Source organism: Anopheles coluzzii, chromosome 2, assembly GCF_943734685.1.
Source record: "Anopheles coluzzii chromosome 2, AcolN3, whole genome shotgun sequence".
Classification (NCBI taxonomy): domain Eukaryota; kingdom Metazoa; phylum Arthropoda; class Insecta; order Diptera; family Culicidae; genus Anopheles; species Anopheles coluzzii.
In genome coordinates this window covers 111,360,578-111,374,259 of record NC_064670.1, presented here as the reverse complement: position 1 = coordinate 111,374,259, position 13,682 = coordinate 111,360,578, and the positions used below count along the sequence as shown (strand labels likewise).

The 13,682-nt window shown below is 45.5% G+C and overlaps 4 protein-coding genes across 4 annotated transcripts; 2 read left to right on the top strand and 2 right to left on the bottom strand.

Annotated features, from left to right (window-relative positions):
• The first annotated feature begins 86 nt into the window (after nt 1-86).
• LOC120953112 (transcription factor BTF3 homolog 4) lies at nt 87-1,437 on the top strand. Its single transcript, XM_040372800.2, has 2 exons — nt 87-194; nt 279-1,437. Exon 2 carries the CDS (start codon nt 317-319, stop codon nt 803-805), a length of 489 nt encoding a protein of 162 aa, XP_040228734.1. The 5' UTR covers nt 87-194; nt 279-316; the 3' UTR covers nt 806-1,437.
• Nucleotides 1,438-2,527: 1,090 nt separating this feature from the next.
• Nucleotides 2,528-7,605, bottom strand: LOC120953111 (E3 ubiquitin-protein ligase trul-1). The gene is made up of 8 exons (XM_049611183.1): nt 7,408-7,605; nt 6,103-7,339; nt 4,793-4,844; nt 4,453-4,538; nt 4,084-4,188; nt 3,685-3,997; nt 3,477-3,616; nt 2,528-3,390 (listed from the first exon to the last, which is right to left on the bottom strand). Exons 1-8 carry the CDS (start codon nt 7,518-7,520, stop codon nt 3,328-3,330), a joined length of 2,109 nt encoding a protein of 702 aa, XP_049467140.1. The 5' UTR covers nt 7,521-7,605; the 3' UTR covers nt 2,528-3,327.
• LOC120951543 (60S ribosomal protein L29) lies at nt 5,270-6,028 on the top strand. The gene is made up of 4 exons (XM_040370318.2): nt 5,270-5,383; nt 5,450-5,509; nt 5,623-5,687; nt 5,779-6,028. The coding sequence occupies exons 2-4, from the start codon at nt 5,473-5,475 to the stop codon at nt 5,905-5,907; spliced, it is 231 nt and encodes a 76-aa protein (XP_040226252.1). The 5' UTR covers nt 5,270-5,383; nt 5,450-5,472; the 3' UTR covers nt 5,908-6,028.
• Nucleotides 7,606-8,807: 1,202 nt separating the features above from the next.
• LOC120951861 (glutaminyl-peptide cyclotransferase-like) lies at nt 8,808-11,964 on the bottom strand. The gene is made up of 3 exons (XM_040370834.2): nt 11,337-11,964; nt 9,346-10,135; nt 8,808-9,274 (listed from the first exon to the last, which is right to left on the bottom strand). Exons 1-3 carry the CDS (start codon nt 11,415-11,417, stop codon nt 9,087-9,089), a joined length of 1,059 nt encoding a protein of 352 aa, XP_040226768.2. The 5' UTR covers nt 11,418-11,964; the 3' UTR covers nt 8,808-9,086.
• Between the last annotated feature and the right edge of the window lie 1,718 nt (nt 11,965-13,682).

Genomic DNA, 13,682 nt, shown 5'->3' with positions numbered 1-13,682 from the left:
TAAAACCAGGAATTAAATGAAATTTATAGGAAAGAAAGGAAACAGAAAATAAGAAAAGTTCTAACGTCTGCGGGAAGCAGCACCGACTGTCACTGGCAAACGTCTGACTGTCAAAGGTAACGTCTGACGGTGTCAAATTTTTCATTTGTCTACTGTGGGGATTCTTTCTACGGCGATTGCCTCAATTTTCACATGTGCGTTTCTGTAGCTCCGGCACCAAAGTGTAAATTTCATTGGTTAATTGTTGTTTCGCCCCCCTTTTTCCGACCCGATTGCAGTGTAAAAGCGACGCGCCAGCAAGTGTGACCGAAGCAGGATGAATCCGGAAAAGCTGAAGAAAATGCAGAGCGAGGTGCGCATCGGCGGCAAGGGCATGCCCCGCCGCAAGAAGAAGATCGTCCACACGAGCTCGGCCGTCGACGACAAGAAGCTGCAGCTGTCGCTGAAGAAGCTCGGAGTCAACACGATCCCCGGCATCGAGGAGGTGAACATGATCAAAAACGACGGCTCGGTGATCCACTTCAACAACCCAAAGACACAGGCTTCGCTGGGCACCAACACGTTCGCCATCACCGGCCACAGCGAAACGAAAATGATCACGGAAATGCTGCCCAACATCATCTCCCAGCTCGGGCCGGAGGGTCTGAACCAGCTGAAGAAGCTGGCGACGGCGGCCGCCGCCGAAGAGGATGACGACGTGCCGGAGCTCACCGAGAACTTTGAGGAGGTGTCGAAGAAGGAGGCGGAGACGAAAGAGGCGGCCGCTGCCAGCTCGAAGGCGCCAGAGGTTCCCGCATCTTCCTAAGTACACAAACTAAAACACACACGCACTCACACACACACACAAACACACTAAAAAGGCTCTGCTCTTACAAGTAATACAACAACCCCCATGCTAGAGTTTAACCCCCGTTTTGTTTCTTTTCGCGGGTGTGCGGTGCCACCGGAAACAAGCACCCAAACCTATTGGAAATGGCAAGCCGAACGACGTACGTGCGGTAAACAAAACGCATTACACACCTTTCGCTCAATAGCGCGAGCATCAAACTCTGCTACCCTTCGCCCCTCCCGCGCCCACACTCATCACAATTTTACGGTGCAATTCGGCTTGCCGCAGTTCCGCCGGAACCATCTTCGCAGGGGTGTGCGTGTGTGTGTCTCTGTGTGGGCATTCTCTTAGCTAGCACCCCCCCCCCCCTAGCCCCGACATGCATTACGCCAGCTTATATTTTTTGGATAGTGTCTCTTCTACAAACCCATGGTGGTGTATGGAATTGCTTTCTTTTGTTGAACAACCAAGTTGTGCGGACCAGTTTCCGCGGCCGAGAAAAATGTATGTTCGAAAGTATGGTGACATTTTAAGAATTAAAAACTAATTGAACCATCTCCTCCGTCCGTCATGTGACGCACGCGTGCTTTGAGGTAGGTTTACTGTAACGGCATTGAGAATTTCATTTCCTTTCCACAATGTGTGTATAATGAGAAACGGATTTCGTTGGACCTTGAACTTCTAGTGAACCTTGTTTGCGAAGGCAAAGCAAACCAGCAACCCACAGCGCATCATCCAATTAGCAAACAAGTGAAACTTTTTATTTGAACAGGTACGGAACGCTTGTTATTTACACAGATATCAAATGCTTTGTTGCGCACGGCTACAAATGCGAGAAATGATGGACTTTTTGGATTCTGTTTCATTGCACAAAGGTGCAGCAAAGTATGAAACAAATGGGCGGAATCCAAATTGCGCGGAAAAGTTAGGTTATGTGATGAGCCAGATGAAGCGCACTTTGGTAACAATTGAGACGCCTCTGCGTATGTGCATCTGAAACATTACCGAACAAATGCATATAATAAACGTAAAACAAATAGAAATAAAGAGCTGAATGGCGGAAAATGCAATAAATCGTTCCATTGCAGGCTCCCCGCATTGTGCTTCGGAACAGCGCACCATCTGTCAACTTGCAAATGGAGGTTATGTACACCCGGCAATCAATAATGCTAAAAATAGTTCAGCAGCGTTCTTTTCCCATTACCGCTTCGTCGCTGGCCAAAAGAAAGTGGGCTGCAGTTCTATCGGGCAGTCGGAAATGCGGTTAACCACAAGCGACGTAAAAGGCGCAAATCTCTCCCTGATAAGAAACCATAAACATTATACGGGGCACGCTAGCGCCTGATTGTTTTGATTGCTACGGATATACGCACAGCGATGGCGCATGGGAGAACCACATGTGGCTGTGTTTGTGCGTGCGTAGCATTACTTCCGCATTGGGAAGCTACTGCGCGCGCTTGTTTTGGCTGGAAAATTAAGGACCACATGGTCAGGGGCCAATATCGATCCTGCCGATCCGTAGGAAGTACATTGAGGATGCACTCAATTATATATAATTTCATGATTTAAGGATTTTAAGGATGTATTATAATTATGAAAATCTGTTCTCTCATCGTCCTGCATGTTCCCCTCATGCCCCTGGAAAGTAACGATAAAAGGTCATCAACCAGCAATTAGAAAAGGATGCAACAATCGAACTGTTGTCCGCTCGCAATCTCCACCGTTTTATTTACAGTCAAATTGGTCGTCTCTCGATTTCTGCATTGCTCTCGAAGATTTATTGTGGTATATATGTCCTAAGAATGTGTGTGTGTGGGGGGGAACCCTTTTTATACGCTTCTCTAGAACGAACCTACTACAGAGTAATTGCCAAACGTGAAGGTAAGAGTTTTTGTTGTTGTTTAAATCCTGGTAGCTGGTGACTGTTATCAGTTATGTTGGTATGCACACTTCCTGCTTCCTCTTTATTATGCTTTTATGCGTGCACACGCACACTCCCATTCTCTATCCTACACACCTCCCTCGTGTTCGGGGCTCTGACTCCGACTTTCTAAGACTGTCATGCTAGTAGTAGTATCGAGTAGTAGTAGTAGTTATCAAAAACGAGTTGAAATGTAACAAAACTGTGTATCGATTAACATTGAGGATACGTACCCACACAAACACCTACCCACGCACACACACGCACTCACACAGAGCTAAAGTAAATAGTCCTTCTATACATCCTACATTATCCTTTATAATATTGAATATGTGTGCGCGCGCGTGTATGTGTGTGTGTGTGCATTTTAAATTTCTCCTATCCTGTAATGCCAGGCCAGCACCACACCACGGTCTGCTCGAGACGGTGATCAACTTCTTGCAAGACACTGCTCCCCCTCCCGCTGGTTCTGGCTAAGCGGCGATGATGATGGCGATGGTTGTTTGATTCTGACGATGACGACATGGACGACATTGATGCTGTTGGTTCCAACCGACATGTGCACCAGCATGGACCGTTACATAAAATCATCGTAATCGTCGTAATCATCATACTTGGTTTCATACTCGTTCAAAGTAGTCTTAGAAAAGGAGGTGAAAGAACAAACAGTTGAATTTAGCATATTGGTCCCAGCGTTTCCGTGCTCTACTATACTTTTATACTCACATTTTCACCCTCGACACGCAGCTTCGCTTTCACCTTGATGCCTTTGGTCTTCTTTGGCTTGTCACCTTTCTCGACCTTCTGCTTTTCCAAGTACAAGTTGTCTAGGGTGGTTTTAGCTTTCCGAATGTTATTGGACGACACTGCGGGTGAGAAAGCATACGGGTAAGATTGTTACCACGCTAGAGATGCCACCACGGGCAATACTTACGGCTGGCAAACAGTTTCAGCAAAAGCTCTTCCAAAAAGCCTTGATATTCCGTACTCGCTCGGTAGTTGGCCAGCTTTTTGCTTATCGCTTCGGCCAGTTCGGTAAACTCCTCCTTCGTGGTCGGATGCATTCCATCGATACCGTTGCCCGTGGACATTGGCGTGATGCCTAGCGTTTCCATGGCCGTTTTCAGGTCATTTTCTTCCTGCAGCTTCTGCAGCCTTCGCTTTTCGGCCAGTTGCTGTTCCGGCGTCATGTTCGCAAACTCTTCCTCCTCCCGCTGGAGTCGTTCCAGGTCCTCTTTTTTGAGTTTCTAAAAGCAAAACAAAGCAACACACGCACACACAACATAACCGGTTAGAGGAATTTGAATGGAGCGGGAGTTGCGTTTTCTGGAACCTTCTGTTGGGCAGCTTTCTTAGGTTTGGCATTTTTCGTAGGTGTATCTTCCTGTTTGGGTGCATCCTTTTTCTCCTCCTCCTCGTCGTCATCCTCCCAGTTGTCCTGTAAGACAAATTGCACAGAAAAAAAGTAACCTTTAGTAAAATCTGCAGGCGGGCAGATTTCCCGCAATGCATTCGTCGCTGCTGACGTGCGCTGTTGTGCAGTTTTTGCTACGGGTGGGGGTAATCACGTCGTTGACTCCAACCACACACACACAGACTCTGCAACTGGAACACATTCCCAAACCACCACTTTCTACCCTCCAAACCAGCAGTGCTTGTGTACACACGCAGGCACGTTCCCTCCCGCCCGATCGGCACATACCTTTACATCGTCCTCGTCCTCGCCAGCCCACTTGTTCACGTCGGCCTTGGCAAACAGCTGCTCGCCCTTCTGTTCGGCCAGTGCTTCTGCAAAGATGCATCGTAAACCGTGTTACGTTAGCGAGAGCTAAATTATTTATAGTCCTTCCACCCACAGTGCACAGCGCATTGTGTCTGGTGTGCACTGTGTGGACGTGTGGTGCCCCATTTTCAAACACTGCTTCCGTCCCACGGGTCGGAATGTCCTGGTGTATTATCACACCGTGTCACCGTGGCACTAGCGAATGCACCGGAATCCATGGAAGATGTGGTTCACTTGGGTTGCACCGATCACCACTTACCCCAATCGTCCTCCATCGTGCAAAAGCGCTTAGAAAGTCGTCTTTTGGCAACGTTTCACCTTCCGCCAGTGGATTGTTGTATCTTTTCCTTTCGAGAAAACCCTTCTCCAAGCTGAGCAAACGTCGTGGATAATTTTTGCCTTTCTTTTTTCGACGTTTCGTGTATTTTTTTTCTTGTCTTGTCGTCTTGACAGTTCTCGAAGGAGACAGAACACATGAGTCTGCAATGATGTTGCGATGATCGCGTGGTGTACAAACGTTTACTTGGTTGAATGATATTTTAAAATAGAAAGAACCAAACGCTTGTATTCATAGCAAAACCAGCAACAATTTATTATTGTTTATCGTTTAAGAACTCAATTTGCAGATTTTTCTTACTTAGAGCAAATTAAAAAATGATTAAAAATTGTCATCCAAGCGAGCAAAGATGAGCGTAACCTCTTTTTATACCAGTTTTTGACGCGCCGATTGACAGTTCTGCTTCCGTGAGCAGAAATCCCAAATGTCAAAGCAATTCTGTTCTCTTTCCGGTTGCCAACTTTCGCTTGGAAGGTTGTTTTTGGTATCATCAAAAAGAATTTTCTGATTCAGGTGTGTTTCTCAATGCTTTTAATGCTTCGGCGAATTGTTCACTAATAGTTCGTTGTTTCTTTATAGCTGTAAGCGAAAAGTCAGCCAAGATGGCCAAGTCCAAGAATCACACCAATCACAATCAGAGTGAGTGCAATGCTGCCGGATGTTCGGTGCCCTTGTCGGCAGTGGTCCAAATAGAGGTGCCACTTACCTTTCTGTAATACTAATTTCCTGTTGCTGTTTCTGTTCCATTGCAGACCAAAAGGCTCACAAGAACGGTATCAAGAAGCCCAAGCGCAAGCGTAATGAGTCCAAGCGCGGTGTAAGTAGCCTCCTTGCCCCGGAAGATCTAGCGAAATGATTCGCCTCGGTGTCTAATTGGCATTGTTTATTTCCTTCCATCCACATAACAGATGTGCCAGAAGTTCCTGCGCAACCTGCGGTACTCGAAGAAGGGTAACGTTTCGCACGAGGAGTCGCTGAAGCGCGCTGAGGAGCGTAAGGCAAAGTACGCCGGACAGCCCGCCCCGGTGAAGCTGTAAACACCTTCCCCCCTACAGTACGGTGCCGTGCATTCCGTACATATATTCCATAACCGTGCTCGCGACATGTGAACCGTGCGATTGTGGGTGAATAAAAAAGCTACGTTAAAAGTATAACAAATAGTTTATTCCAAATGACTCGCAGCAAAACCCGCCCGGCGATAGAGGCTGGTAGAGTATCAGCTACTCCTCTCACTCTATGATATCATCTACATCTAGATCGAATATTGCGTTTAAATCACCCGTCTTGACGCTGCTGCTCACCGTAGAAGGATGTCTGGTAAGCTTGCCCGACTTCAGCCGGGCAGTAACGGTGGCGGAAGTCAACTTGTAGCGTGGTCCTGCCAGCGGTTCTGTGCTTTCAGCCTCTTCCTGCTCCTTCCTTTCGCTGTGGTTTTCGTTTTGTACGGGCCGGGAGACGGTGGGCTTCGTGGTAAACCCGGACACCGTTGCCGTTAGCCTGGGATTGGAAAAGATGGAATATTTGGAGGACAGACTTACGCCCGGCTTTGGCTTTGGCTCCGCAGCGATACTGGCCGCGGACTGGGGGTTAGCACTTAAGCCTCCGCGCATGAGTGGCGCCAGCCCGATGCTGCTCGTCTTTACGCGCAGGTACGGTGAGTTAGAGTTGACTATTTTTCGCACCTTCTCCGACAAGGGCGTGCTGCTGTTGAGATCCTGCATCGGACGCTTCCGGCCGACGGTTGGCCGCTGATCGGGCGTGTTCGGTACGCAACCGTCCGGAGAACCGATGCTCTCCTCGGTCGACGTGTTGGTGGACGCTTCCTTTGCCTTCTGCTTCAGCAGTTGCTCCAGCCGGTAGATTTCACTGTCGCACGTGGACAGGTTGTCTTCGAGCGTTTTTCGCTTTCTCCGCTCCTCGACAAGCTCGTTCTGCAGACGCTTCAGCCGGTCGGATTGCTCCTTCCGCTTGATCTCTTGCGCCTGTAGCTCACGTTTCAGTGCGGTGGCCAGTGCGATCACCGCCTGGCGGCTCATATCGCTGGTCAGCATCTGTTCCACCTCTTGTGCGGTCGCTTCTATCGCTTGCTTTACCACCGCGTACGATTGTAGCTTCGTTTTCACGCTCTCCAGCTCTTCCTGCACCTTGCCCAACATTTTCCGATCGCCCCTCAACATATCCGTCTCGTGCTTGAGCGCAAACAGGGCCGTGTTCTTGGTGCGCAACTCCTCCTCCAGGCCCAGCAATGTTTTCCTCATCTTTTTCTGCTCCCCCTTATGTTCCGTCACTTTTTCCTCAAACGTTTTCAGCTGTTTTTGCTGCTCGCGCACCTTCAGCGTAAGATTGTCCAACTTTTCCAACAGTGCAGCATTGTCCTCGGTGGTGTCGAGGCTCGTCGTCACGTTGAAGTACACTTTGACCAGCCTTGCTTCGGTGCAACGATTGCGGCATTGGGGGCAGGTTTTGGAGCTACAAGTAATTGTTTGGATTTAGAAAACACCGGTCTGAGGCAGAGCAGCTTGTGATTTGTGTCTTACCGTTCCAGCCATTGCAGCAGGCACAGGTGGTGAAACATGTGGCCACATGGTGTTATGTCTACTTCGGCCGAAGGTACAAATAAATCCGAACAAATAGGACAAGCTAAATGCATACTAATGGTATTATTTCACAGTAAAAATAAGTAAACAAGATAAACTTAAAAAACGCGCGCGCGCGCGTCCGTCACACAGCAAAACAGTCTTGCTTCTAGATGTTCTTCTTCGCTTTGTTTTTCAGCTCAGCTGATGTGAGATGCAACACAATAGCCTTCTACAATCGAATACAGGAACCAGCGGCTGTTGGTTTGTAATGATAATCATTCTGTATGTGATGACAAGCATTTTAATTTAATTTATTTGCCTTGTATAGTATAATTTAATAGAAAATATCATAATTATTTGTGAAAATTGAATGTTTTGGAAAACTGCTGTTTTGATTTTGAAATGTTGAAATGTCAGTGTGTATTTACAGGAGAGAATTGAATACTTCAAAGTAAAGCAACGCACACACACACTTTCAACTGCTTTCAGAGTGGTGCCGATTTTGGAAATGTAGTAAATTCGAGAGCTTTGCACAACTCCATTTTAATCAAGTGTTTGTAGAATCCGTTCAGTATGATAAGGTGATTCAAGCTTGTTTGCAAATGGGTGATAAAGACACTTTTTTTCAGGTACACATTCTTTACATCCAGCGAACATTCGATAGCCCGCGATAAATGAGGTATGTTTTTGGTAGAGCAACAAAAGCTAGGCTAAAAAAGGTAAATTTTGTTTATATTAAGTTAAGTAATTTATGTGCAGTGGTGGGTGATGTTCAATATTGAAATGGATTGAAGATCAACAAGCGTTTTTATGTACATATCATCGAATCGCTGACTTGTCCTAGTAACACATTGTTTTCCCATCATCCTCATCAAGCCCTGGGTACAACCTATATCCTTCAGGATATGCTCCACAAGATACTGACAACAAGTTGTTCACAACAGGTTGTTTTCACATTATTCAAGATTTCCTGTGATTTTAGGAGTGCTTTGAGTTCCATTCGGGGTAGGAAGGACGTGAGCCAAATCCTTTATCCCAACTTTAATGCCCGATCTATGAACGGTCGAGGGGAACGCCAACAAAAGTGTGATCGCCTATCGGTATGTCAAACCATGCTTAGATCGGATTTTTTTTTTTGCAGGTCTACCAACCAGTCTCTCATTAACCCGTTCCCTGAGATTATGGTCTTCTTAGATTTCTGTGTTTATGACTTAAAATGCTCATATGTTAGTGAAGTTCATTCATCCTTACAAATTTTAGTAGTCCTCCGATAAATGAAGACGGCATGAAGATCTGGGGATAGGGAACGAATAAAGTGTTTTTTTTATTTCGGATTGCTATTGATCAGTAAGATCGTCTGAAAAAGTCGTACACACAATTACTTTATTTAAAATTAAATAACCGTCGAAAGTTAAAAAATAACTGTTTTTCATTCATGAAAGCTATCAAATGGTACGTAAACAAACAAAACAGTGGTGCGACTTCATGCGCAGAATGCACACAATAGAAATCTGTAACTTTTTTTTTAAATTCACATAAGGTGTAACCGTGTTAAGCAATACACGCCAAAAGACACGCTGAGATCAAATTCTTAGTATGTGCATGCGATTGCTGCAATAATTACCACCGCAATCGTTTTACTGCAAGCAAGTCTGCACAGGGCGTCCATATTTGCTATTGCAGAACGTTAAATGCTCCAGCATAAATATCCGCAACACGGCGTTGATGTTCTTGATAGTCGGTCGACTGAGGTTGGCTTCGTTGTCTTCCGGCTTGTGCCAATGTTTCGGGAACGGGACTGGAATCAAATGTAGCACTGGAATATCTGGAAGAGAGGGGCAGTAATTTTGAATGTTTTAAAAAGCTCTGAAGAAGATCTGTAGAGTTTAAACTTACTTCTCTTCAAGAACGGCAAATGATCGTCCTCAATCCGATTGTACAGGGTTTGATCGAGAAACATGGGTCCACTCTTGGGATCCTTCACCAGCAGCTTATTCTCACGCAGGCTGTTTTCGATTTTGCTCAACCGCCGGTGGTAGTTACGTGTGTTGGGGAAGAAGTTGTAGAACTTGGGATCCTCACTGCCGATCAGATCGAGCAGGACGAGCAGCTGTACGCGATCAATCTCGCGCATCGATTTTCCCAGCGCTTTTGACACGTACGGTGCCGTGGTCCACTTGGTCGCCAAATGCTTCGAGCCGTACAGTGAATCCGTAGCGGACCATTTCCGGAACGCTTCCTCACCATCGAAGAACAGCAGCATCAGGCTGAGGTCCGTATTGTTGCGCAACAGCTTCAGCGCGGATTCGGTCGTTTTGGCCAGATTCAGCATCATCGCACAGGGAACGGCCGAATCGACCGCACCGACGAACGCGTGCTCGCGGAAGTATTTGCTATCGTAGTGACAGGCCAGGGCAAGGTATTTGTCGGCCGCCGGATTTAGCTTGGCCACGATGTTGGTAAACTTGAGCATGCCAAAGTGCGGTGCCTTCTGGTTGAACTCGTCCAGCTCGACGGTGAAACCGAGCGTTTTCAGCTCCTTGATGATGCTCCGCTTGACCTCGCTGTGTGTGGCGGTGCCAACGATTCGTGGCTTGAGGATGCTTTTGAGCATGCTGTCGAAGTGCGATTCGTTCGTACGGGTCGACACTATTCGCATCTGCTCGAGCGTAAGCTGGGCCGTGGCCTGTTAAGTAGGGAAAACGAAGAGTTACAACAAAAAAAAAAAACAAAATAATTACAAGAAAATTAGAGATAGGTTCACATTTAGCAAGAGTAAAATGTATTTACTCTTACTACTGTTCGTAGAATGTATTATAGACGGGAAACGTGCATGCATTTAATGGACAACTTGTTGCACCATAACAATATGGTACCGCTCGGTTGAAAGTACATTGAACTCGGCACTTGGTACATTCATGTGCCAAACAATTGGATGCAATGGGGGAGGGGATTTGCATATTTTCGTTTGCATTCTATGCTAATCATTCGCTCAGCAGCAGGAAATTGCATCATGATTCTGCTTTCACTTGTGATAGAAAATTAAAATATTTATTTCTTTAAAACGCTAGAATGATTTATTTTAATCCTTATTTTGAATACATAAACTTTTAAAAGCTGTTAAAATATGAGACAGCAACTTGTTTTACTATTGCTGCAAAAACAAGTCAAAAGGATCGATCCGGTTGCCAGGAGGAAGGACTGTTTTCATCCAATACAGTTAAAAGCATACCCTGCAGCAAAACAAAACCACCCCCAACGGGGAGCCTTAATGATAATGTATGCTCGTGCTGCTACGTGTGTGGGTGGGCTGCTGCACAAAAACGTTTGCGTATGTGCTTATCAGCTCCAGGCAAAAGCTTCACCGGTAGTGTCCTTTTTTCTTGTGCGAATCAAGTGAAAGGGAATAAAATGTATTCTGTAATATGATTAGTTTAAAGTGGGTTTACTACATTTTAAGCTTGAAGTAGATTGTAAATTCTGTACTATTTTATATGTTATTGAAGTATTATCATTATATTTGTTTATTTTAAATATTTTATATAATCATAAGATACGAGATTGCGAGATTTAGCGTCATCGCTTTTCACCGCCATGTTCAAATTTGGCAAGAGACTTGGCCTGGCTTTTCATTTAGGTTTAAACAATGTAAGGCTTTTGCCGTATGTTAATTTAATCTAAACGGCAAAAGCCTCAAAATGTTGAAGTAGAAAAGTCTAATAACAACAAAGCATTTCATTTTTATTGATAGCGGTCACAGTTGATTTCATCCGTTCGCGTTAGCTACCATGTGTTGAAAGTGAAACGGATCTCATGGCACACTGTGAGCAACGGACAGGCTTGGCTGACATCTCCCACCAAACAATCAATCGGCACACGATTCCTACCTGTTGCATTGGCAATACTGTGAAGGTCACTAGAAGGCAGGAAACGAATCGTAGACACCACATTCCGCTGCCGGTGAACATTGTTGCTGCTGTAGAATTTTAATTCTTTAATCGTGTGTGTGTTTTTTTTCCTTCACAAACTGATAACAAGCCGGTTGTCTTAGAAGCTGCGTACGTAATCAAACACAAACAAGCACGCACAAACACGAATCACTCCAAGTCTAAGCTGCTCATGCCGTTGCGCAGTTTTGTGTCAAGTAAGTAGTGAGCTAAACTTGCTAAAATGTATCACAGTTTACAGAATGGAATGGAGCTTTGCAAGCGACAGAAACTGTATATCATTATTACATGACGTAGCCGACGCACACAGGTTACAAAATCACGCACAAAACAACACACCACCCCACCACGATCGAGGTGCTCTACTGTGTGGCACGGAGTGAAAGTTACCCAACAACCGACCGAGCGCGATGACGTGCAAACGGTGAATGGTGAACACTACCAAACAGCACACTCACTGCTGCATGGTTTGGTCTGGCTCTGGGGGAACACCGAAAGACGCCACCCTGTTGTGTTCTCCCCACCATCACTGGCACTGGTGGGACAGTTTTTACGTCTTGCTCCATCGCTGCTGGGGGGTTAACAACGGTACGGACAGAGGGCTTGTCGGTGCGATGCATGCGAGGAATTTCCAGTCGCCTCACTAGACACAGCCTCCTTTGCATGAGTACAGTGGTGGACAAATTTTTCCATCAAGGTGTGGGATTTAAAAATAATAATTGTAAACTGCACAATGAAATTAAGGTTTTTTTCATGCGATTTTAAAATATTTAACAAAACATTTATTTGGTTAGCATCATTATAGATGGTAATTTTGGCTGAATGTAACGTCTAATCCCGCTCTAGAAATTAATAATTTGATGCCGACTGTGCCTGGTTGCCCTGGCAACGCACTGTTGAACCATTAGGCACGTGGGCGCTCAACCATGCATTATCACATTTTAAGGACTACAAACTGATAACGAGAAGCGAGAGCGGCGAGAGCGTGACAAGTAAAAGTTCACTCCATTTGATGGAATGAAAGAGCATTCCAGTGGGCGAAGAACGGTGACGAAAGAAATTTTAGCAGCAAGCAGACGGGCTAAAAGGGAAAGAAGATATCGGAAATCAAGATACCACCGTAGATGGGTGAGCAGTAGGTGGGGTATGCGAATGAGGGAGCAATGTGAGACAGGATATCTGCGTCCTGAAATCGAACAAACAACAGCATCTGTATGGTAGATATGGCTGCGAAAAACTGGAGCAAGGACCGATAGTTTAGACACCGAGGAGCAACAACGACGGAGAGAGTGATGAGCAAGGAGTGAAGGAAAAGCATGAAAGACGGATGTGGAAAACAGTCTTAAAGGACGGCTCAAGGATACAGGAGGGAGCATCATCAGGAGCAGTACCGGATTTGTGGCGGACAGCGTCGGGATGCTGTAGAATGTTTAAAGGAAGATGAGATGTTGTGGTCGTGCTTGTGATGGACGGTAATCGATGTTCGAAGGATGTTCCGTTTGCTCATCCCACTGATCTGGTTTCGGGCGCTGTTGGATACCCTTGCCAATCATCTGCTAGGGATGCTTGCAAATGATGAGCCAGTGTCTATGTCGCATCGGCTGTAGGAAGGGTTCAATTACGGAATTGGTTAAATATTTATGAATGTAAAATGGTTCATAATGAACGTTAGGAAATCATTGGCTGTTAGTGTTAATTATATTTCTATGTTTTTGCTTCCGTTTTGTTTTTCCGCACATAATTTCTGCCAAAGTTTTTTTTTGTGAGAGCCATATGTGGAGTAAAAACGTAAAAACACAATTATCAAATTATGGGTTGCGGTTCTTGATCAATTACGATTGGTTTCTGTGTGTTTCTATGGCGGTATCTTTATCGATATGGTTATTGATAATGGTAATGGCATTGCGGCTACGGTGGTTGATTTTCGCGTCCACTGGAAGTGTTTCGATCACTCGGCCACCCGCCGTCATTCAGTAAATGAAATGTCAACTCCATTCCATTTTAATCATATTGCCTGTCACCACCATAAACATAAAAATTATTGGTATTTCGAAGAGTACACATTTGTCCACAATTCTTGATCTTTCCCCCCCCCCCCCCCCCCCCCCCCCCCCCTTTCTGTTATTTTGTGTTCAAGCTCAGTTCAGACATGTTACTATACTTTGCATTGTATAGTTAAAAAAAGTCGCTTAAAATGTTTGAGAGTTACATTTGCATAAAACAATTACACAGGCCTCGCTCCAGATGTGCACAGACTGGTACAATATTCGGACATTCGGCATTGCC

What these genes read in the sequence shown, in the direction of transcription:
- LOC120953111 (XM_049611183.1), bottom strand. Translation starts at nt 7,520, where the DNA reads ATGCATTTAGCTTGTCCTATTTGTTCGGATTTATTTGTACCTTCGGCC. An exon ending in AGAAAGCTGCCCAACAGAAG is followed by an intron (nt 3,998 to 4,083) that starts GTTCCAGAAAAC and finishes TTTTGCTTTTAG; the next exon opens with AAACTCAAAAAAGAGGACCT. An exon ending in TGCGTGTCGAGGGTGAAAAT is followed by an intron (nt 3,391 to 3,476) that starts GTGAGTATAAAA and finishes TCCTTTTCTAAG; the next exon opens with ACTACTTTGAACGAGTATGA.
- LOC120953112 (XM_040372800.2), top strand. Translation starts at nt 317, where the DNA reads ATGAATCCGGAAAAGCTGAAGAAAATGCAGAGCGAGGTGCGCATCGGC.
- LOC120951861 (XM_040370834.2), bottom strand. Translation starts at nt 11,417, where the DNA reads ATGTTCACCGGCAGCGGAATGTGGTGTCTACGATTCGTTTCCTGCCTT. An exon ending in CAGTATTGCCAATGCAACAG is followed by an intron (nt 10,136 to 11,336) that starts GTAGGAATCGTG and finishes CCTACTTAACAG; the next exon opens with GCCACGGCCCAGCTTACGCT. An exon ending in TTTGCCGTTCTTGAAGAGAA is followed by an intron (nt 9,275 to 9,345) that starts GTAAGTTTAAAC and finishes CCTCTCTTCCAG; the next exon opens with ATATTCCAGTGCTACATTTG.
- LOC120951543 (XM_040370318.2), top strand. Translation starts at nt 5,473, where the DNA reads ATGGCCAAGTCCAAGAATCACACCAATCACAATCAGA. An exon ending in TCACACCAATCACAATCAGA is followed by an intron (nt 5,510 to 5,622) that starts GTGAGTGCAATG and finishes GTTCCATTGCAG; the next exon opens with ACCAAAAGGCTCACAAGAAC. An exon ending in GTAATGAGTCCAAGCGCGGT is followed by an intron (nt 5,688 to 5,778) that starts GTAAGTAGCCTC and finishes TCCACATAACAG; the next exon opens with ATGTGCCAGAAGTTCCTGCG.